This window comes from Athene noctua, chromosome 6, assembly GCF_965140245.1.
Source record: "Athene noctua chromosome 6, bAthNoc1.hap1.1, whole genome shotgun sequence".
In the NCBI taxonomy this organism is placed as follows: Eukaryota; Metazoa; Chordata; class Aves; order Strigiformes; family Strigidae; genus Athene; species Athene noctua.
In genome coordinates this window covers 16,269,294-16,292,906 of record NC_134042.1, presented here as the reverse complement: position 1 = coordinate 16,292,906, position 23,613 = coordinate 16,269,294, and the positions used below count along the sequence as shown (strand labels likewise).

General features: G+C 42.3%; 2 protein-coding genes across 2 annotated transcripts in view; one reads left to right on the top strand and one right to left on the bottom strand.

The window, feature by feature from the left end:
* Positions 1 to 750: 750 nt before the first annotated feature.
* Positions 751 to 5,394, bottom strand: LOC141962108 (galectin-related protein A-like). The gene is made up of 5 exons (XM_074909750.1): positions 5,331 to 5,394; positions 2,884 to 2,972; positions 1,952 to 2,126; positions 1,400 to 1,584; positions 751 to 886 (listed from the first exon to the last, which is right to left on the bottom strand). Exons 1-4 carry the CDS (start codon positions 5,352 to 5,354, stop codon positions 1,441 to 1,443), a joined length of 432 nt encoding a protein of 143 aa, XP_074765851.1. The 5' UTR covers positions 5,355 to 5,394; the 3' UTR covers positions 751 to 886; positions 1,400 to 1,440.
* Positions 5,395 to 6,308: 914 nt separating this feature from the next.
* ZFYVE26 (zinc finger FYVE-type containing 26) overlaps positions 6,309 to 23,613 on the top strand; it is a 51,136-nt gene continuing 33,831 nt past the window's right edge. Inside the window, exons 1-13 of the mRNA XM_074909744.1 lie at positions 6,309 to 6,399; positions 6,872 to 7,084; positions 9,110 to 9,188; positions 10,003 to 10,092; positions 11,990 to 12,542; positions 13,849 to 13,979; positions 14,817 to 14,981; positions 16,057 to 16,145; positions 16,436 to 16,596; positions 19,794 to 19,976; positions 20,566 to 21,219; positions 22,563 to 22,655; positions 23,356 to 23,424. Coding sequence (XP_074765845.1) covers positions 6,894 to 7,084; positions 9,110 to 9,188; positions 10,003 to 10,092; positions 11,990 to 12,542; positions 13,849 to 13,979; positions 14,817 to 14,981; positions 16,057 to 16,145; positions 16,436 to 16,596; positions 19,794 to 19,976; positions 20,566 to 21,219; positions 22,563 to 22,655; positions 23,356 to 23,424 — 2,458 coding nt within the window. The 5' untranslated portion in view covers positions 6,309 to 6,399; positions 6,872 to 6,893. The remainder of the gene's footprint in view (positions 6,400 to 6,871; positions 7,085 to 9,109; positions 9,189 to 10,002; positions 10,093 to 11,989; positions 12,543 to 13,848; positions 13,980 to 14,816; positions 14,982 to 16,056; positions 16,146 to 16,435; positions 16,597 to 19,793; positions 19,977 to 20,565; positions 21,220 to 22,562; positions 22,656 to 23,355; positions 23,425 to 23,613) is intronic.

Sequence of the window (23,613 nt, the reverse complement as noted above, 5' to 3'; positions counted from 1 at the left end):
TCCTCCTGATTATCACCATAAATCTGTTTATGTGGAGCACCACTGGGACCGAGAACTCTAATAGCAGTTCTGACTATTGCTTTTTCTACTTTAAGCCATTAAATTTTCCATTATTTGTCTAGTAAACTTGACTTTGATTTCATTAAATATAAAAAAAGGTTCAGTGCATTTGAATCTCCTGTGCTCTTTAGATAAGACTTTTTATCAGAGTTTGAGGATATGAAAATAATGGTTTCATACACTGTAAATTTTAATTTTTAGAGAAACTGAGATGTTCTCCACAACACCAGAGGGTAGAATGGAATGTACAAAATGATTAAAACATCTGACCAGCCTGCTGATGGTATACTATTTTCATAGAATTTCTCATGTTATCTGAGTACCTTTATCTGCCAGCCAGACTCTGCAGAGCCTCCAAAAGCGCTCTGAAGACAGCATGCTATATATCTTCCCTGAAGTCACAGAGGAATTCAACAGCTCCCTATCCAGTGAACCACTTCTTTGCAGATTTTTTGTTCTCCAAGGTATGTACTGAAAAAAAAAAAAGTATCTTCATCTAGAGATTTTCCCCTTCATCCTGTCTGAAAACCAACCAATCGTAACAGAGCCAAAGGCAGCAGCTGTGATATATGCTTATGTATGTATTAGAATAGCCATGTACTTAGGACTTTTTTCTAAATCTACAGCAATGAAATAACAGCACAACACTCATGTGCATTCAAATAATTAACAGAGCTGGTAAAGAATTTTGCCAGCAAAGATGCAGTTTTAATTAGATACAAGAATGAGCAATGTAGTTTCAGCTACAGATACCATTTCCTAGGGCTGGTTCAGAGAAGACTGAAATCCACAGCTGTTGAAACCTTTCAGTTCACGAGAATGCTACCTGCAAGAGACAAGGGATGCTGGTAAGGCATTTATTACTCTGTACTGGGAAGCGCAGATGGCTTTGTGCTGACTGAGCAGAGCTTCCAGGAAAAGCCATTCCCTCCTGATAACGTGAGCCTTGCGGGGGCCCACCAGACTCCCTTATTCACTTATAAGAAAATCTGCTTCTCCTTCCTCAGTCCCACCACCTGCACATTGCCCAGTTCTAGTCACAAGGGGCACAGCCACCCCACCGCAGAGGACTGAGCTCTGCCAGCTGTCATGCCTGGGGGATTAGAGGACCACAACATACTGCATAGCATCATAAATCTTGCAGGATGGGATGCCAAAAGAGTATCACAGCAAAGGCTCTATGATTTACCTGGACCATTCATAGCTCTGCAATTGCTGAGTGTATATGAGGAAAAAAGTGTATATTTCAAACACATCAGCAAATTAAAAAGATAGAGTTTTCATTCTCCAGAATCAGCCAGGGGAAAAGATAAAACATATGTCAGACAGGAGAAAGTACATTTGCCTCTGTCCCCTGGTGTTATTGTGGACTCCTTTTTTTCAAGCCACTTTGGTAAGCTTGATGTCCCCTGAGATCTGCAAAGCTTTCACCAAGTTCAGGGGCTGAATGCGGTGAGTGAAGTCACAGAGCTGCCGTCCATCAAGCAAGACTCGTATTTGCTGGTGTTCACATAAAAGCTCCATCTGCAATGGCAAAGGACAGGGGAGGGTGTTAGAGAACAGCAGCAGGGTTGATTTTATCACTATGGACTTAGAACCCCATATGATGGGGACAGCGAAGCACAAAGTCGGCTGGTTCTTCTGAAATGCCCCTAATAAATAACCTACCCTCTGCTGAGATAATAATATAAAGCTCCTTATAGCGAGTTCTTTCACTAAGACTAGAGAAAGGAATGGATCTCTCCCATCAGGGCTTGAGCTGTTGCTCTCTGTGCCATACTAGTCTAGTTAACTAGCAGTGTCAATAGTTAGCTAGTTGTGGTCATATATGTAGCCTTCAGCCTTTCTCACCTCCCTTTCTCTACCCTACTCATAGTACCCCCAAAATTACCTTAAACGTGTCGCCTGCTGTAAATGGGAAGTAGGGAATGGTCTTCTCTTCTCTTCCCCATTTCCCAGCAATTCGTGCATTTCGGGTGATGGATTTGTCACTAAAGTTAACTGTAAATAACAGCCCCACATCTCGGTTTGCATCCACTGGATCACAGAGCAGAGTCACTGAAAAGCTGGAAAAACAATTAAATGACTGGGACTTTCATAAATGTGAAAGGACATGGTGAACATGGCAGATGCCTATAAAGACTAGAGACAGACATCGATTTCTTGTCAAACTGAAACACAAGACTTCTACAGGCTTAGAAACTGCAGAAAGGGATGAGAACAGGCTGGTCTTTGTTTCTCCTCCAGTTTCCAGTAGGATGCTAGTGACTTCTGATGTTGCTTCCCCTCTCTTGTGACTGAAATCAAACCCACATTTGTGCATGAGCCAATGCTAATTTGGGTCCTAAAAGAGGTTATGGCAAACTCTTCAACAGTGGAAACACTGGAGTTGATCGCTGTAGATGCAGAACAGTGTAATGATAAGTATAGTTGCTGTCATCCAGATTAAACACAGCCATGAACCTGCACCTCCTGTGCCAAAACCGTTGGTTTTTAAATGGTGTTGCTTCCAGCCCCCAGCAGCCAGCCATGATGCAGGTTCAGATTTGCACCTCTTCCTGGAGGAGAAATGCCACCTGTGTGCCCCCTCCAGTTCACATAAGGACAAGGAGTAGAAAATCCTGACAGGGCAGTCAGAAAGGCTGAACAGTGAATTCTTTCTTTCTCTTTTAATCTAAGAGCAGGAAAATTAAAGCCATAAATGATAAATCTGTTTGACTTTCTTCCTCCAAAGAGCACAGACCCTCAAGAAATCTTATGAATTTAGAAGACGGGTAAGAGCATGTATGACAGGATGGGACCCCCACTAGCCTCTTCACTTACCTCTTGGGGTTGGAGTGCACCATTCCTATGACTGTGAGTTTCATGGCTGGTCTCAGGCCACCTTTAATTTCACCAACATACTGCTCCACCTGCAGGGAACAGTGAAAATGTGCTGCAGTAGGTCATGCTGTGGGTAAACCAGCTTTAACAGCTGCCTTGGTCACCTCATATAACTTGGTTTTATTTTTACGTGTACAAAAGAACTTAAAAATATTTCTGGCCTAAAGTACTTCTTGCACTTTTGGTACAAATTCTGTCAGTTCTGGTATCTGAGGTGAGTGAGAGGGCTGCCATAACCAACCCACCAGTAATGAGGAGTTGGCTGCCCAACAGGACTGCCAGCTCCGGTGGGCAGTTTCTGACAAAACCTGCTGTCAGTGAGATGAGCGGCGGCTGTCAGTGCTTTGTCTGACAGATGTGGTGACCGAAGACCCTGACGGCATGCCTCAGGTGGCTCTGGCAACAGCCACCACTGACCTCGGGTGACTGATGCCACTCCCCAAGACCAGTGCAGGTGCTGCAAGCACTACAGTGCTGCAAGCACTACACCACACATCTCATGAGTGACAGAAGCCAGTAAGCTGACACACCTGGGACGAGCCGGTGACAGCTGCTATGGTCCAATGACACAATAAATTTGGTTGCAGTGTTCCATGCAGTAGATCAAAAGCTTTGTGGCAGCATGATGCAGAGTGCAGACTCTGTGTGAATTTACTCTGCCGGAGTAAGTTCAGATTTGTTAACAGATTTCAGTAGGCTAACCTGACACCAGCAGGCGTTACACTGGACCAGGTGGCCTCTGTCCTCTGCCATAAGAGCACAAAGCCAGCATAGATGCTGCCCTACCACTGCATGTTGACAGAAGCACAACCATGTCCTCACAGCTGATCCCAGTCACGCCTGTCCCCATCATCTTTTCAAAGTCAGAAAATGGCTTCTCGGGGGATCTACTTTTGTCCCATTCACAAAGACCTGTAGTTGCAAACTCCACCCAAAGATCAGAGCTACATTTACTGCTCCAAGTAATCCTCCAACATCTTCAGTGGTCAGTGGTGAAACTAATACAGGTAATGGCTGACACAGAAAAATAAGAGAGAGGTTGAAAAGAAGTGACAGGGATGTTTTGAGACTTCAGTTTCAGAAGCTGCTTTAAAATGTAAATGTCAGAGTACTACACTGTAGCATGTGATCACACCCTATGCAGATTCACTTACAAAGAGCTGCTATAAAACACTACACGTTATTAGCAATTTGTGTAACACTGATAATATTCCAAGGCAGTGCACAGCAGACCCTATTTTAGATAAAAAGCGCTATATCATTCCAGTGTTCCAAGGTAAAAATTCAGACATTTTTTGCTAGAAGACCTGCTCAATATTTGTGTGGTTTAGTATTTTGACTACAAGAAGCACTACATCAGCATGGAAACCCATAGACTTCTGTTCACAGCAAATGGGCTTCCATTCAGGTTGCTACAGGTATTTCATAGGTATTTTTCAGTTTTGGAAAATGTAACCAATGTTAGATTTTTAAATTATTGAATGCCAGCTTTTTAAATGGAAACACAAATTCAGGATGAAAAATGTTTTGCCTATACTCCATTTCCTAATTTAAGTTTATTAGTTATATTGTCTGCTAGGATAACCTTAAACAATTTTATTTTCTCACCTTGATATTTACATTGAGCCACATTTACAGCCTCACAGATATATTAATAAACCTCTAATTCCTAACAAGGCCAGTATTAGAAGAAATGAATTTAAAAGTACCTTCAAAAATGACAGCACTACTGCTGATTGTTAATAACGTACATTTACCCTGGCAGAAGTGGGCAGGTGACTCTAACAGATACGTTTTGAACTTTGTAACAAAAGAAAAGCGTCAGCCACCTGAGATGTCTTACATGAGGGAGCAGCTCCAAGAAAGGAGTCTGACTGTAAGGAGATAATTTCAACTGGATAAAGCAATTAGAGAGTGGGTAGTAAGCATAAGAGATCCCAGGCTAAATGAACTTCATCCTCATACAGGTCCTGTGTCCCACTAAAGCTCCTTCCCTGACTACACAAGAGACAAGATATAAAATAATACCCCAAGTTGAAAGTGCGCCTTGAGAAACTGCACAGAGCAGCACCGCAGTAAGCACCATCATTAAAAGCACAGGGAGTCAGCACAGAATAAATCAACAACAACCACATGGTTTCAACACTTACACCTGGTACAGCATGACTGAAGTAAGCTCAGATGCATGACTACCCACGCGCCATTTCTCTGCCAACACTGAGTTGACAGCACAGATGAAAAATACTCAAGATGCCATCGGAGGTAATGGTACAAATTCCTGCAGCACCTTACGTGGTTTATTGGTGGGTCCCAGCACATGCATATGGATATAGCCCCCCTCCCATATATTCTGTTCAGGAGCCCTGGGGGCTCACTCGGTCACTTACTTTGGGACACCTCTCCTCTGTCATCACTGCTCTGCTCCTACACGTGCCTCCGTTGCAGCAGTCCCCAGAGTAGTTTTTATTTTGTGTGTCGGGACAAAACCAAACAAAAAGCCCGGAATAAAGGGAGGGGGGGGGGGGGGCTTATCTCTGCCAAACAGTGGCTGGACACCACCCAGCCAAGCAGCTGAGTCACGGCCCTTTGCGCCTCTTCCCACCCGGGGAAGCTCACAAATAATATAGCCCAGGGAGGGTGAGAGGGCAGGGGAATTGCAAGGGTGGGCAGGCCCCTGCTGCACCACAGTGCCTGGCGAGCCAGTGTCTGGGTCTGTATCTATACCTACACTTCTTTATAGGGGGGTTTCAAACTATGCATGTGTGTGCGTAACATATTGTATTTTATAACACATCATTTATTTATTTTGATACCATTTCTGTCCTTTCTTAAAGGGGTAAATATATATATATATATATATATATATATAATTTGAATCCCTATATAAACCTGTGGATTGAGGTATACATCTAGGATTACACACATATATACACGCCTATACGAACACCTCTATTGTATGTGTGTCTGTCGGTGTCTACATCACACATACACACAGCTTGCCCGTGGGAGGCGGCTCTCGGGCCGGGGGCCAGGGGGGGCTCAAGCCCGCCCCCCAGCCCCGCCGGTTCCGGGGCCAGCGGCACGCCGAGCGCGCCAGGGGGCGGTGCTTCGAGCGGAAGCCAATCAGAACCACGAGAGGCTCGAGCAGGGGGCGGAGCTGCCGTGTGGTAGGAGAAGGCCGCGGGGCGTGGCGGTAGGCGGAGGCGAGCGTGGGCGTGGTTAGCGGGGAGGGCGGGGCTTGCGCTGCCCGGGCTCTTGCTGCGGCGTCAGGCGCCCCCGAGAAAAATGGCGGTTTATTGACATTCGGCCCCGGCTCGGCCAATGGGCGGGCGCGTGCCCGCCCGACGGCGCTGTCGGCTGAGGCGGCGCCCAAGATGGCGGCGGCGGGGGATGGTGGTGCCGGCACGGTGCGGTAGAGCCCAGCGTCGCCGGGGTGGCCGCGTCCTGCCCCGCCAGGTAATGCGGGCTGCGCCAGGACAGGTCCCGGGGGCCGTCGAGCCGGGCCGTGCCGTGCCGTGCCGGACCTTGCGGAGGAGGGCGAGGCTGCGGGCGGGTGCGCGGCAGAACGCGCGGCTGGGGAGAGTGGCCGCCGCCGCCGCCGCCCCCAGAGACCCGCTCCCCACGGGGACGGGCGGCCCAGGGGCTCCGGCGGCGGTGGGGAGTGGCGGGAGCATCCCGCGGGGCTGGCCTCCCCCGCGCCACGCACCCGCGGCGGGGCGGTCGTGGCCGAGCGGCAGCCGCGCTGTCAGCCCGCGGGGCTTGTTGGCGCCCTACCCCCCTGCCCCTGTGGGGGGCGGCCCCCCGAGGCCTGGCCTTGGCGCTCCCCTGTCCCTGCCCGGGCCGCGCTGTCAGTGCGAAAAAGAAATCCGGGATGGTGCCTCGGAGCGCCCTTACGGCATCTGCCTTCGCGTGTGTCACCCTGCCCCAGGTCACCTGCTCGTCCCGGGAAGATGCAGTGCGTTGGAAATGAAGAAGCGGTCTCTCTGGAGCAGCTCTTCGGGTTTTTCTGCGAGTGCGTACGGCATGGAGACTGGGAGCTTGCGCAGGCCTGTGTGCCCCAGCTGAGCCAGTGGCACGGGGATGGCACTGACAAGGTGGAAGCAATTCTCCAGGCTCTGGTAGCTTGTCCCGTGACAGTAAGGTAAGTAAGGTACTGTCTTGGTTCAGCAGACTTGAGTGTGAAATGAGGAGGAGCAATCGGTTTAGTGGTGACTGTGGGAGACAGGCAGATCTGGCAAATAGCACTTGCTTCTGTGCATCTTGGATGTGTCTAGATGTGCTATACCTGAACATTGACATCACTGCCCAAGCACTAATCAGGCTACCCAGCCGGCTATAATGAGTTGTATTCATTTATGCAGTTAACATGGTGATTGATACAAGTTTAAAACTATTTGGAAGCATTTCAGGACGTATTTTGCTAGATTTTACTGGAGGAGAAGGAGCATCTCCTGAAATTACATTTCTTTTACACTGAGCTTTGGTTAATTTAGAAATGTGTTCTGGTTTTGTCACAGGTAGAGTTAATTTTCTTCCTAGTAGCTGGTACAGTGCTGTGTTTTGGATTCAGTGTGAGAATAATGTTGATAACACACTGATGTTTTAGTTGTACTAAGTAGCATTTATTATAAGTTAAGGATTTTTTCAGTTTCCTGTGCTCTGGCAGAGAGCAGGTGCACAAGAAGCTGGGAGGGAGCGTGGCCAGGAGAGCTGACCCAAACTAGCCAAAAGGATATCCCATACCATAGAACGTCACAGCCAGTATAGAAACTGGGGGGAGTTGGCCAGGTGGGGCCGATGGCTGCTTGGGGACTGGCTGCGCATCAGTCAGCAGGTGGTGAGCAATTGCATCGGGCATCACTTGACTTTCTTGGGGTTTATTTCTCTCAGTTATATTCTTTTTCATTACTATTATTATTATTTTACTGTTATATTTTAGTTTAATTATTAAATTATTCTTATCTCAAACCAAGAGTTTTACTTTTTTTTTTTTTATTCTCTTCCCCGTCCCACTGGGAGCAGGGGGAGGAGTGAGTGAACAGCTGCCTCGTGCTTAGCTGCTGGCTGGGGCTAAACCTCGACAAAATGGAACCACCAAGATTAGCACTGTAATTATTTAAAATGTTCTCGTTTCCAGCTCTTGAAAGACCTCCCAATTTAAAAAAAAAATCAAATAATGCTATTTATTTCTTATTTCTCTCACATTAGATTCTAAAAGAGTATTGATTTTACTCAATCCTAGTTAGTTATGGTCTCTTGCTTTTCGGGTAGGTGCATATGAAGGGTGACTTTTTAGCACTTCAGGGAACATTGATATTCCCCTTCTCCAAGCAGATGATCGTACTTCACATTAAAATTTGTGTAACGTTCTGGTAAAGGTTCTAAGAAACAGTTTACACTGACAGCAGTTAAAGGAGTCTGGAAGATGTGCATGTGGTTAGACTAATATTGCTAACGGCCATGTGAGACACAACATTTTTAATCTTTGATAGTTGAGCTATTGCATCTTAAAGACTTTGGTTAACAGTGCTGAGGTTTTTAAAGGCCGATAAACTATCTTGGGCTTTTTCCTAGTCCATTTGACAGTACTGAATATGTTTCCTAACTGTGTAGGTTTTGGAATGTGTGTATAAGGACAGGAGCACATGAAGAGCTAATGGGAATTAAAAGTATTCTGTGTTTAATTAGTATGTTACTTCACTTGTAGTTTGGACATAGAGCTGCACTTGTGCTGCTGACCTAAAACTTATTTTCATTTTATTGGGTCGAACTAGATAGAACAGGAAATAGCAGTGTTTGGCAAGTGGTCAGATTTCAAAGAAATCTGCTGAAGTGCTCAAAGAGGGTTATACAGACTGAACTTTAGACCAGAAATGAACTTTTGTTTTTGAAGCAAAGAACTATGTCAGTAGTGTTAGTATTTGGCATATCTAAAAGCAGTTACTTGCACAGCAGAAATCATTGAGTTAATGTGTAAGTAGTACCAATATTCTGGTTTTTCTGCATTCTGTTCCTGTCTGACTCATCTTCATCTATTTAGTCATCTTTGGTTTTATCTTACACAGAGAAATATAAAAATCAGTATGACCTCTGACAGTGTTTTCCTGGATCTTAGAGATGGGAATGACTTTGTATAATCCAATGTATGTGCTTGTTGCTTTTGTAGATGGGGACAGAATTCTAGCCCATGGAGATCTGCATGGCTTTGGCTTCTTGTGCTGGAAAAATGGCTTGCCAGGAATCAGGTACAGAAACATCTAGCTGACTTCCAAGTGCGACTTAGAGCTCTGACTTTTAGGTGACTTCCAAGTGCAAAATGTCTGCCTAGTTGCTTATTTAAATGATAGGCTTTACCATGTTTCATGGAATTAAGTTCTCAAGGTAGCTTGGAAAGGTGTACTGCTTTTAACAAACTTATCACAAAACAACTGTTAATCTTCTCCACACTGGAGAGAAAAATTGGGAACAGAAATTGGCTTTTTAGCATTAAGCATTTCTGTAAATGGAAAACATGAGCGTATCAACTTATGCGTTTGTGTAGCGCCTTTCTTATATTGAAGAAGAAATAGCTCAGGCATCACACAATTCACAGAATTCTTTATAAGCTTTAGATGATAGGCGATGTGCTTGCTGTATTGCTGTTCCCAGACAGACAGGTGCAGTATGTTTCATGAGGAGGAACTAGTCTTTTTCCTCTTTTTTTTTTTAATTGGTACACTGGGATATGTGATCATACTTTTTTTTTTTTTTTTTTACTTCATTTGTCCTTGTCACTACTTGCATTTTTTCTTTATATTCTGAGGAAAGATGTCTCTGATGGGATTGTAATTCCTGACAAAGTGACACTGTTTCCACATGTATAGATAAATGGAATCCAGTGGTGTGGGGGCAGAACCTAATTGTGGAATAGCCTTTAACTGAGAATTGAGTATCTTCAGAGAGATATTTCAATCTGTCTCAAGATGTTGAGGAAATAGCTAAGATGAGGTTTATAAGCTAATGTAAATAAATAAAATCTTGGTTGGCTAATGTCTTTCCCGTTCTCTGATACTGTTTCAGAAAACCGTTCCAGTTGTTCTTCAGAGAGAAACTGAATTTTTATTGTTCTTGGAAGAACTACAGAAAGATGTCCCTGAGGAAGTCCTAAAGGTGAGCTACTTAGTATGCCCTACTTGTTACGCAGAATGTCCAACTTTATCAGGTTTTGAGATTAAATCTGCTAACTGGACTGCCTGAGATGCTTGTGTGTTACTAATCTTCTAGGCAACTGAAAGAGACTGTAATTCAGATTCCTTTCTGAAGTTAATCCAATGTGCCTCCAGGTGATTTCTCTGGCTAGAGAGGAGGCTGTAGGCAGGCAGGGAACAAGTTTTTCTACATGGTCTTTCTAACACACTTCAGTCCTGACTGCAGCTCGTTGCCACTGTCTTATATCTATAGACACCTTTAGTAATCATAAAACTAAAACCCACTGTGAGACAAAATAAACCACAGTCAACAGAAAAATTTAAAAGTATGTCTATTTTCTTTTTCTTCCTCCTAAGATCTTAATTTTTCTCTTCTGCACCCCTTTACCCCCTTCCTGGAAGTTTTTAGACACTGTATTGTTACTACTGATGTTATTTAGTAATTGGTATGATATGCGCTCTGAGGTCCAAGACCCATTTTTCTATTATTAATTAATCCGTGCAGACTGGTTTATTTGTGAAATACATGGACATATGCAAAGATGGATTAATATCAAAAGCAAGTATAGAGCAGAAAATCAGGAGAGTTACTAGCTGTAAAGCTGTAAAACTTTGGTGCTGGTTACAACAGAATTAGACCTGACATGGTGTGTGGAATGTCCTCAGATATTGCTTATAGTCTTACAGGTTCTAACTCTTAAAAAAAGCCAAACAGAACAAATTCATTTAAGAGGAAAGTGAAAGTGGCAAATAGCCTCTGAATATAGCAAGTTTTCAAATATGAATACGGAAAAGGTGTTCAATAATTCTCTAAGGTTGCAGTATTAACAATTACAGGATGAAAGCAAGCAAGGTAAATTTGACTGTTGATTAAAATAAATCTGCTTGAAGTCTCTTAATGACTGATTAAGTCTGTGTATATTAACATCTAACCTTCAAGATCATTAAATACTCCTCCATTGTCTGCAGTGTTGCACAGAAATAGGAGATTCAGCAACCTCGTATCTTTGTCACAGTTACTGTCAGAGGCACGTTAGTAGGTAGAGTTATGTTGTGAACCAGCAAATAAAGAAAAGGCTGGTGTGAACTTGTCTTCTACTGCTGATAGATGTTCTCATTGATGTGCTTACCAACCACCTCTATCCTCCATATTCCCCGAGTTGTGCCTTCCAGCCAAGGACAGCACTCGCATAGTTCCAGAAATACAGGTGCTGCTTAATTGCTATTCAATTGGCTTGTCCCTTACCTTCCCACCCCTTATTGTGAGAGCTAATTGGGATTTGTTTGTTTGTTTTCCCCTTCCTAGTTCTGGAACTGTAGGTTTGCTTCTGTTAGCAAGAAAAATTATTGTTGCTTAAGAAGTCTGAGATGGCTTTTGAATCTGTTGGCTAGTTTCAACCAAGTTTGAAAAATTAGTGTTGATGAGGACAATGCAGTTAGTAGATAGATGGTATAAATCTGGAAAAGTAGAAATAAAAATAAAAGACTGAACACAAATCATCATGTTCTTACTGACTTATGAAGATAAAGTCACATCAGTATATGGCTAAGGTAGAATATGGGAATGCTTCACCATCCCATAGGAGCCTCTGAACCAACGTGACTTGCTTATGAGAACGTCCCATATAGCGTAGTTATGTATTGTAGGATTCTTTAAATTTTGTTACATATTCAGGCATATCCACTCTTCTAGGAAGGATACTGGACAAGGGGAACCATTATTAATGGATTTTCTAAGTAGTAATGATGTTTCCAAATTGATTTATCTTCTTGCTTTCAATTTTCATATTTTAAAAATAATTTATTTCATATTTTTGATGGAGTCTGAAAGGCTTACTCTTCTGTTATTTCCCTACCAGGAACTGTTTGAAGCATTTGAGTGCACCCAGAACAAGGACATCACAGACAGGAAAAGAAGAGATGGCTGTTCTCACAGATTCAGTTTGGATGTTGTTTCAGCTCTTCGGAAGCTTTTGCTGCGGGCTCCCCAGAGGGTAAAAGCCCTGCTGGAGTTCTTCCAGGAGGAACAAGGCGCACACAGCTCCTCACTCCAGCAATATTGTTCTCTACAGAATATCTTTGTTGAATTTCTTCGTGACTCCTTGAAATCTCTGCAGAGCCTTCAGTGCAGTTCTGAGATTTCAACAGAACTAGATCAAAGAGAACTAGTAGATACAATTTATGCTGCTCTTAGTATAGTGACTTTTGAGGTGGAGCATCAGGCAGATGAAATACAGCAACTATTCAAGGAGCTCTTGGATGTATGCTGGGCTGAGGGAAGCCCACTGAGGGAGGAGAAGCTACTAAACTGTATGCTGAGAAAACAGAGCCACGGCCTGTTAACCCTGTATAGCAGTGTTCTCATAGAAAGAACAAGAGAGAAATTTCTGGTGTCAAAATCAATACAAAAAGGTTTGTTTCCCTTTTGCTTTGTTTTAATTTCTTGATTAACAAAGGCATTGAGGCTTTAAACATGCAAGTTGTCAAGAAGTCTGGCCATGGAGTCTTGTAAAGAATGATGCTAAAATGACTTAAAGCAAGGAACTGGCATAGAAACTCCTGGGCTGTCCCTACATTTCTGCAGTCTATGCTGTCTTCTTTGTCAGCACTTCCTTTACCACCCCTTGTTGTCCTCTCTTTTAGTCTGCTCAGCATTTCTCCTGCTGAAGATCTTGCTTGTCACTAGAAAATTCACTCTCCATGTGTATAGAAGGTTTTTATTGGTTCAGTTCCAGCTTGGGGTCATCTGTGTTGGAGGATGTTCCATTTCAGGACAATAACCATTCAACTACCTCAGTAAACCCAAAACATTCAAACCCCTTAATATTGGAAAAGAAAACTTCTAGAAGTGGAAGGAGATGTGAAGCAGGCCAATATCCCAGCTGGAAAGAAGATGCAGTTTGATTACCTGCTTGCTTGCCAGAGCCAACTGTTTTTGTACTGGCTGTAACTTCACAGCTTCTGTCTAGCTCCGTATGACTAATATGTTTAGTTGGGATCTGAGTGGAAGCTGAATGGCAAGTGGTGCCCATGCTCTTGTCAGAAAAGTGTCAGGTGAGCGTGCAAGGGAGGAGAAACTAGAATGCCTACCCTCTTTCGCTCACCTCTGTACACTGAGGTGTAGGCCAATGGGGTTTTTATCTTCTGTCCTCCTTTCACTTGCTGAAGGGAAGTTCAGGCTGGTGTGGTGTGGCAGACTGGCATTTCTGATAGTCACTATAGTTAGTGCTTCCTTGTGGGGGAAGAGAAATGGAGATGTAGATACCTTCATTCTCACTGTGAGTAGTTCAGTTTTTTTGCTTTGCACACATCTGAGAAGTTCCTGTGCTGGAGAAGTCCTTGTGAGGCCCTGCAAGCAGCATAGTCTCTCAGAGCACAAGTGAGTTCATACAACATACAGATAAGATGTGTATGACTAGAGAAAGAAAGGCAGTGTGCCCTGAGCTAATGCAAACAGCTTGTGTGCTGAACAGGCTCTTGCTGTGTTAACAGTTGTCCAGGCAGTTTCCTATCTGGCCTGTTTATTTTCTGCCAAATTTCTCTGCTTGGCTTTCTTCTTATCCAGTAACAATATCTGAGATTCTTAACTGTTAACATGTAACAGCAGGTTAGTATTTGAGGAAATGTTTAAGGTAAATCTCAGTTCAAATTAAGAGCAGTTATGCTTCTTTCAAAGGTACCCCTCTGTACTGGAAGGTAATCTTGTGATGTTTTTTAGGTTCATCTGAGCAGCTGGATGCAGAGCGGACTGTGATGAGTTTGTTTTCAGATCCCAAAGAGGCTCCTTCTTGGAAGACGGCTTATTTCTACTGCTTGAGCAGCAGCAAGCACTTTCTGGAACAGATTCTGGTACGGCCATAAAATCATTAAGAGGGAAACCCAATGGTGGCTGAAGTCAGTCCATGTATTGAACATACCTTGGTGGTGCACAGAAGCGTTTTGTATTCAAATAGTATTTACTAGGGGTCATGACTTACAGGAACAAGGAGGTAACTGGTGATAACTCCCCTGCTTTCAGCTCTGTGATTAACTTAAAACGTTCATTGAGATTTCTGGAAAAGCTCATCTGCATGCAGACTGAAAATTAGATCTTCAGGATTTAAGAAGTCCTATGTTCTGCTTATAATTTTGTTGGATACACCACTTGATTTATCCCATGACCTTGAACTGTTGCTTTGCTTTTCTGATGCTGGTAGATTTAGGGTAGTGAGACAGAGAGGCAGTTTGCACAGTAAAATTTATGTTTTAAAGAGCTTGAAGACCTGGTGAAAATGACTCTGTTATGAATTAAATGGTTTGAATGTATTTACATAGATAGAATTATGATACAGGTAGGTGGTCACTGTTAAAGTGCGAGTTTTTAAGGTTGAACGTACTTCCACTTCTAAATAACATGCTCATGCAAGTTTCTTACATAATGCCCTTGACAGAGACATAATCAATAGAAAGAAGGTAAAGATAATGTAGTGAGGGAGTGTGCGTGGGCTTTGTAGTAAGCATTTGAAATGATGATTTTTTTCCTCATGACAGTTACTGGAGAGTAACCTGAGGGCTAGGAAAATACAAGTTTAGGGAAGTTTCCAGATACAGAACTGCACTGTTTTAGTTACTCACTTATATCACCTACCAGCCATTGTGGGACTCTGTGTTTTGGAAAGATAAATACTTCTTCCTTTTGTTTTCTAGGTGACTGCATTAACTTTACTGAAAAGAGAAGACTATGCAGGCCTGAACAGCTTATTGAGGAGAGAATTCAACCCCCTTAGCCGCCTCTTGGTATTGCTAGGGTGGACTCATTGTCAAAGCCTGGAATCAGCAAAAGCATTGCTATGGACTCTTCACAAAACTCAGGTAAATCAGCAGAAAGCAGGTGGCAGTATCCCAGTCTGAGTTCCGATAATACAGTTTTTTTCAAATGTACGAATAAATAAAACCAGGGAGTTTCCAGTGAGAATGTTGATCTTTCTCAAAATGGAATTTAAAAAAGTTAAGATGTTACAGTTGTGAGTAGGTAAATTACTGGCATTTCTTCTTACTCCTCAGGAGATTCTGAAAGCTGCTCTTGCATAAGCTCTTCAGCCTTTGCTGTTAGGAGAGAGAAATGGCTGTTGATTATTTTTGGAAAGAGGTGGGGGATGTTTGATTGGTGTCATTTCATCCAGTGAGTCATCCCTGGGTAGTGACTAATTCTGGTCACAACTAACTAGAGCTCAGCAGCGGGGTAGCTTGGAAATTTCCCATACCCATTCTCAAAATGAAATGATGAATGGCAAGAGCTGTGACTGAAAGATCCACCTTGTTTGGGGGGAGCCTTCATCTTTGAAGGTATAGTTGCAGTTCAGATGATGTTTGCCTGCAGGCCAGTGGTTTGGACAACAGAGGTGGGGAGACAGGGTGCCTTGCACTGCTGGATCATTGGGGCAGGTCTGGGCTGGTATTGCCTTGACGGAGTTACAATCTATTGGGCATAGACTGAAGGTCTATTCAGTAGCCTCTGCAAAGTGAGAGTCTTAGATCTGGTTTTAGCAGGCAGGCATCTGTAGTAGAAAAGCACATGGAAAAGGAGAATAACTGTCTGCTACCCAGTATATCATCTGTTCCAGTACATGATTAGTTCTAGAGGTTAGTATCTTAGACTGTTATTAAGAAGCATTAATTTCCATTTTGAAAGCTAACCTTGAAAAGGGATGTAGCCACCTTTCCATGGTCTGTAGGTGCATCGAGTGAAGGCTGACTGATTTTGATGCTCCTTCAGAACAGACCTTCCTTGCTGGCTTTGTAATAACACTGGCAACTTTCTGTACTTGAAACTTATTGTCTGGATAAAGAAGCCTTATTGAACATCCCATATGTGACACAGGCTTGGTTCTTCTGTCTGACTGGAGGATTTGTCATAAAGGTTTTTTTTATTTGTCTTTCCATTTAGGATCTGTGCAATGATTCAGTACTAAAAGATTTCTGTGATGGGCTGTGGGCTCAGGTGGAAGTTCTTGAATGGTGCATACAGCAAAACAGGTAAAATGATCAGAAGGACTTTTTCTAAACTGTCTTTGCCAAATCTGCCTATTAGTCTATTTATTTATGCAAATAGAAATTGTTTTCTTTTCTGTGAATCTTGTCTAATCATCTGCTAGTGACTGTATATCATAAGCTCTTGACTTGCTTCATGGGCATTAGCTATGCTATTTGTTTTTCTTTTTAACTGCAGTAGCTTGGTTGAATCAGAATTAGAGTGGGAGATACGTCTTTAAACATGGCTGAGACACCTAAATCTGTGCCACCTCTTTCTTTGTTCTCTCTTGCAGTATTGCTATCCCAAGGAAGGTTCTTTTGCAACACTTGCACAGTCTAGATTGCCACACTGCAGTGTACTCTCTTCATCATCTCACTAATCTTCTGGCACTGAATGAAGATGATGTTATTGAGCTTCTTCAGAAAGTTCCTGCTAGAGACCAACAGATGCAGGGTAAATGTGTAGGATCCTGAGAACACAGAAAAACCCTGATCCATTGAGTATATGCTGCTCAATATTTTTGCCAGGAAGAATCTGTTCTTTTGACCTACTTCTGTAAATAAGGAAGATACCACTTACCAGCTGTTTTGTGGAAGAAAACTAGAGAGCATGTGGAAATTATTTTAGAATCTTTTTGGGGAGTAAATTGTCTCCCAAGAAAGAGTTGTGAGATCACTTTAATCTCACAAGGACAGATCTCTGAAAGAGCTTTTTCAAAATGGTAACAAGACTTTGCACATGCTCATAATACGTGCTACTCAATGTAACTCATATACTTGTAATACCCTTAGCTTGAAAAGTAAGCGAATGTTTTGGATTTAGGCCATCTGTGTGCTTAAATTTAAAATCAAAGGGCAAAGCCAAATGAAATAGACAGTATCTCGTACTATCACATCTTAATTTTTGAAAGATACAAATTTTTTTTTTCTTCTAATATTAAGTCTTACCAAATCAACTAGTATTAAAATCAGTAAGGCTTGCCTTACCGTCTATGTTGATGTCCCTCTTGCCTCACTCATCTTCCCATGTTCCCATTTGGTTCCTAAAATACCTGAGATTACTAAACCCTTAGAAGTTCACTTAGAAGTGACTCTCCTTGTACACCTTTTTGATTGCAGCATATGGCCAGGTTCAGCTGCTGCTATTTTAATGCTGTTTTCTGATAGGGCCTCTTAACGATACAGAAGCTCAATCTTCATGCTTGTACTAGAACCTAAGAAGCTGCAATTTTTTTCTGTCTTGTTCCTCCTGTGGATAGGAATTTGTACATGTGTAATTTTAACCTGAGTTCCATGGAGAGCTCTCAGTGATGCATCTTGCACAGATTTTCTAGTTGACTAGTGGGAAGCTGTTTTTTCTCATTCCAGTATGGGATTGTTAAATGTTGATTTCCAGTCCCATTTTGGCAGGTTTTGTTGTTAAAATTATTGTGACAGTTGAAAGACAATGATTGAGACTCATAATTGCTAGTTTCAGTGTCCTGCTTTCTGAAATTGCTTGTTTTGTTGTTGCTGACATTGCTTTTTTTAATCAGTTCTTAAATTTTAATTCTTTTCTGCTTAAAAGCAGAAAGTCAAAAACTTCAAAACCAGGAAGAGACAGTCCTGTTAGATCTTCTGCAAGCTGTATGACTGTAGCAAAAGAACTCTAGCTGTGGTTTCTATTCTTTTTTTTCAGATCACCTTAATTTACAGAACTAGTTAGCGGAAGATGAGTCCTCCCTCTCTCTTCAGCCCAGTGATTATTGTAAAATTCAGATAATTCTGTGAACACAGTTTAATAGAATGTTCTTTAAAATAATCTATTTTGAAACTTAAAGGGAGGAGGGAGGCATGATATTTCGATTTGTCTGACGGTATTGTTAGTAGGTCTTTTTCTCCCCTCAGCCCATGTATTTGCCTTTCTTTCCCTTTTTTCTGACACACAGCTGTCAGCTGCAGTAGTGAAACTGAGGTAGTGGTACTAGTTGACAGTTGTGTTTAGGCACCCTTCAGATCAGTGTGTAACACTAACCGTTACACTACCAAAAATGATGGGCAGAAATTTCCTCATGAGGTACAGAATTCCAGAATAAGGTGTTAATATTTCTGGCATAAGAAAAGCAAGTGCTTATAATTAAAGGGTAGTTCTTCAGTACTGGCACAAGGAAAAGGCTTGGTTTAGACACAGATACTGACAGAGACTCACTACGTCCAGGTCTTTCCACATGGGTGGCAAAAGTGTATTAAACTTGCATTTGATTACCAGTGTGTATGCTGTAGTATCTCCAGCTAGCTATTTCTCTTTTTCAGAGGACTCTATTCAGGACTGAAACAGACCTCTGGTTTCACCTGCCTTAAGTCCTCTCTACAGAGTGGTATTGAGAGCTTTTTGGGTGCTACATATGTGGGTTCTGCAGAGGATCCATACTTGGATGTTTCCCCAGTTCTGTCTGCTGTCTACATTATAGTTTCCACCATTGTCACTGTTTAGAATTGCAGTGGTAGGGAATAATTGGTTTCAAACTGTTTGTGCTCTCAAGGCTTTTGTCTTGGCTGCTCTGTAGTTTTCAGAAGAGTTCAGGCTGGTGCTTTTCTTTGAAATCATGCTCAAACCTTGTGGAGAGTGCTGAAACACTTCCTAGGTAACGCTGCTCAGTCCCAGAGTTTGGATGGGGACATTATCAGTACATCAAACCAGTGCTTTGTTTAAAAAAAAAAAAACCCTTGGCTAATGCTTCCCCTGCATGACAATAGGTAAATGGACAATCTACCCTCTTGTATGAGAACATAGATTAGTGGATTCAAGCACTAATTTAACACTGTCTGGGGTTTGGGGGTTTTTTGTTTGTTTAGCCATTGTACAGTAGTTGGATAATTTATCTAAACCCAGTGTAACAATATGTGACTGTTGTGTTCCTGAGTGAAGGGGATGATGGTGCGACTTTTGCATAATTTGCAGCTCTGATGTTCCATTTTATTAAGAAGAGGTCATGTGTCTGGCATGTGACACCTTCTTTCCTCAAAAAAAAGCAAAAGGGGAAAGAAGAGGGTACAGTACTTCTCTAAGTTGCCTTTATCATAAATGTGTGAAGGGAACTGTGGGACTGTACGTTAACCAGTTGCAGACTGTATATGATCTATATGGCCAGCCATTGTGGAGACAATCCACTGTGGTATTTATTCGTACAAATCTGTAGAGGTGGTGATATGCTGTTCTCGCTATGGGCATAGCCAGTCTACACTATCTCCCTACTTACCTAATGTGTAAAATTCAAAGATGCTGAAATGAGACACAGTCTGTCGCTGTGTTGTAAATGCAGCAATGTAGCTTAATCACATACCTCTAATGAGACTCACTATGAGCAGTTCATGATCATTCTGTGCTGTAGCCTGGTCCTGTAACACAAATTCACAGAAAACTTGTTTTCATTTTCAGAAGGGGATCCAGGCCTGACTTTTCTGTGTCCATCTGTTGTGGCGTTAATTGTTTTGTTGGGTTTTTTCCTTTCCTAAATGTGAAGTAACAATGAGGTAGAGCAAAGCTGGGATGGAGGTTACAGTGGGGAAGAAGGACAGGATAAGTATTGCTGTGTCGTAGCTGCAGGAGAAAATTGACTTGTTTTCTTGTCTTACCTCCTACCCCCTCACCACCCTTATTTTCCTCCACAGCAGCAACACTCCCTAACGCCCTGAGTCAGCGACGCAATCTGGCACTCTTTCGAGCATTTTGTGCCATGAAGTATGCTATCTATGCTCTCTGTGTGAATTCACATAAGCATTCCAAGTGCAAAGATTGTGTACGCAGCCTTCTTGGTGATATCCCTGAAGATGGAACTTCTGGAGAACCAGCAGGTGATTAGCCTTCTCAGGTTCAGTAGCTTGTGCTTCTCCATTTGCTGGGCTCTGAATTATCATTTGATGTTGGGATAATACTGCACCCTGTGTACATACGATGTTTTTATTCAGTGGGCTATGAATGGTTTGCAGACAAGTAAAATAGCATTTCTTTGAGGTGTTGTTACCTTTAGTAATAATATATAGGAATAAGCTACCTGCCTTGTTCTAAAACATTTAAGGTAATTGTATTAAAAATTTAGTGCAAAAAGGTGATATTAGATACAGCATGGTAGTGGGAAGGATACTTTTGTAAGAGCTTACGATTTCCCAGAACTAAAACTGACTTAATGACTAAAATGGGTGTCACATGGGTTTGTACATCATTGCACAAGGTGATAATTGGCATTACTGAGAGGGAGGAGGCATACTACCTTTTTAAATGTAAAATGTGGAACCTATACTTACTTGATTTGTGGAGGCATGATTGGTTCTGAACCACTGGGACAGTTCTCTCTTCTAGTGTATACTTAAAGGGCAAAGGTTGGAGGAAGGAACTCCTGGAAAATGTTGTAACTGTTCTTTGTTTTTGTTTTTAATTATACAGAGTGTTCTTCAGTATTTCCTCAGTACCTTGTGAAGTGTCAGCAGTTTTTAAGGAGTGTTCCTGCTCCTCTGCGCCTTGAGGTTTTGGAGAATATCTTCTCCTTGCTTTTTGTTTCCTACAGTGACCTCCATACAGATACTCTTCTACCTGAGGATTATGCAGAGGATGATGATCTTGAGAAAAAGAGTACTACTGTGAGTGTAGAAGGCAGTGCTAGTCGGCGGTCTTCCGCCTCGGAAAGTCCACAGCACCTAATAGGTGCTGAAAAGAAATTAGAGAGGCATCTGCTGGCTGCTGAGATGGTTCACACAGATACCCCAGATCTTCATGACTCCATGTTAGGTGGCAAAAGCTGTGAAACCTCTAAGGTGAACTACCTGGATCTCAAACATTTCACCAGTGGTGTTACTGGATTTTTAGTTGATGATGTGGCCATGGATGCCTTCCTCACATTGCTTCTCAGCCATCTGGAAGAAATTCAGAGTTCGCTCCCATGGGACTCCAGTAACGTGCTTCGTGAAGAGCTGGAGCTTGTTGAGTGCTTGAATCTTTCTGCAAGCAGAGATGCCTTTGGAAGTCGTGTGTTACAGTTTTCCAAATACCTTTCTGAAGCTCACTGGCGATACAAGGTGGTGATGAGTAATAGAAATGCAGGTAGGCTTTGTATCTGGCACTTTCTGATACATCAACCCTGTTCTCTTACAGCTGTCCAGGCAATGATCTCAAGACTAAATTCTCAGAGAATCTTACTGAGGGAGCATATTTTGGTAGATATGATGAGAGTCACCTAGTTGGAGATCACCTGGTTCTTGCACCATTCTCCAATAGGAGTGATCTCTATTCTAACCAGAAAGGTTGGGTTTTCTGTTCCTTTTTTCCCCTTCCATTTGTGTACACACTGCTTCAGTTCACCTGTCTTTCTCCTGCCCCTCCGTCACAGGTTAGGTTGACGAGACAGTGATATGAATGGATGTGGTGGTGTGTGATCCAGTGCAAACCAGGTAGACTCATTCATGGGCGGAGTGTTGATTTAGCCTAGTCTGGAAACATGTTAGGAACGTATATCAGAGGAAGTTGAATTATTCTGGGATGCAGACTACTCCTCAGGAGTAGCTAGAACAAAATACTCAGGAAATATTTTCCACCCTTCTCCCTATCCTATAACTAGTTAGACCTGCTACTGTCAGATTTCTGCTTGTATCAGTGTGGCTTATTGTGTATCTCAGACCATGCAAATTCCATGTCCCAAGAAAGACTGGGCAGTATGGACCTTAAATGTTCCAAGTTTCCAAACTTGTGTTCAACTGTTTCTCAAGTCTCTCCCTATAAAGGAGGGGAAGTGATGAGACTTGAGTTTGAGTAGGCAGCCCTCAGTGTTTCTCTTGGACAGATGATGACAAGTGTTTGGGGAACATCTTTCTGGGGGAGATGGCTGGCTTTTCTTGACACTGCATATCTCTTGGATTTTCTGTCTTAAGGGCTGATGCCCCCATTACTTGTTCGCTTCCAGAATTGCTGACTGAAACACGGTTCATACTACCCAGCATTACTGAAGAACCCAGTTGTTTCAGCAAAACCTTAATGACAGATCAAACTCTCTATTTTACTATTTTTATTATTATTTTCACCTTGTTTCTAGCTGCTGATGTACTTGGACTATACCTGTTTTTCTGCATAGCTAGAATCATAGAATCATTTAGATTGGAAAAGACCCTTATTACTCATCAGGGGTGTGTAGAAGGTACAGTACATTCCAAGCAACATTGGATGTGGATGTGAAAATGCTGTATTGTTTGAATTGCTTCATAATTACTTCAAGGTGCTAGTTTAAACTTTACTGCAGAAGAGCTCTTAGCTGAGATCAACTGTGTTTCCTTTGGAGATTTGCCACAACAGCTCTACCTCTGTAGATGTGCTGATAGATTCTCAAGGTAGACAAATACTGGTTTATGGCCTGTCTAGCTATTTCATAATGTTTTTGCTTAAATGTTTCACAGAACATCAGCTTGCAGCTTCCAGGAGATACTGCTCTTTAATCAGGTCCTCCAGCTTTAAGAAACGAAGTAGATCTCAAAGGTACAACAGAGCAGGTGGGTTGAAAAAATTCACATGGAGAAGACATCTCTGAAATGTGTATAATTTTGCTGAGCTCATAGCTGAATGCAATTAGATGTAATGGACTAGGAATAGAACTAGATTTATTGCCTTTAGTTTTCTAAATGGTTTGAAGTGTCAGTTCCACTTGGATTGAGGTTGTTTTCCTAAAGCTTACCTGCACAACTAAAAGATAATTCAATTCAGGTGAGAAAATGACTTCTTTCATATGTAGGCTGATTTGGGGCAGGGGAGAACTTGGCAACTACAGTACCAATTCTTCCCTTTCTCCACTATATCAAATGGCTGTTTGGTATCTTTTCATTCCTGTCACAGTAGTATCTAGGATGTGAATTTACAGGAATTTGTTGCTTAAATTGGCAGCCTTAGTAGAAAGTTGGGCTCCTCACCCTTCTTCTATTTAACCTTTAAAAGATACATCTGATTTTGGTGTGGGATGTTCCAAAATAAGAAGCTTTAAAGTATCTGACATGAGTCACTGATGAGCTACCCCAACATAGCCTCTTGCATGGCATTTTCCTCAAGTTTGTGCATTTATCAGAGACATCAGTGATGGCTCATTTGTGAGATTCTCTTGAAGAGCTCTTTCCTGATCTGTTACTTGCAGTAAGTTTTAATTACCTTGTTTAGAAAAAGAGCATTTAATGTGCTGGTTTTGATTTGTTTCCATTTTAGATGGGAAAGAGGGAACTTCTAGTGCATCATTAGAAAGTACAAGCAGCGAGCTAAGCACCAGTACCTCAGGTATTAAGCCACAGAAATAGTATTTCTTTGTCTTGTCGATTGTGCATGATGGAGTATTTGCTTGACTAGTTAATGTGAATTACTGCTCTGTGTAGGGCACAATTCTGTGTAGAATTAGAACTTTACACTTCCTGGAGCTCTCATTTTTGGCTGACTTTTTAATAATTAGAATAGTATGTATCTCATCTG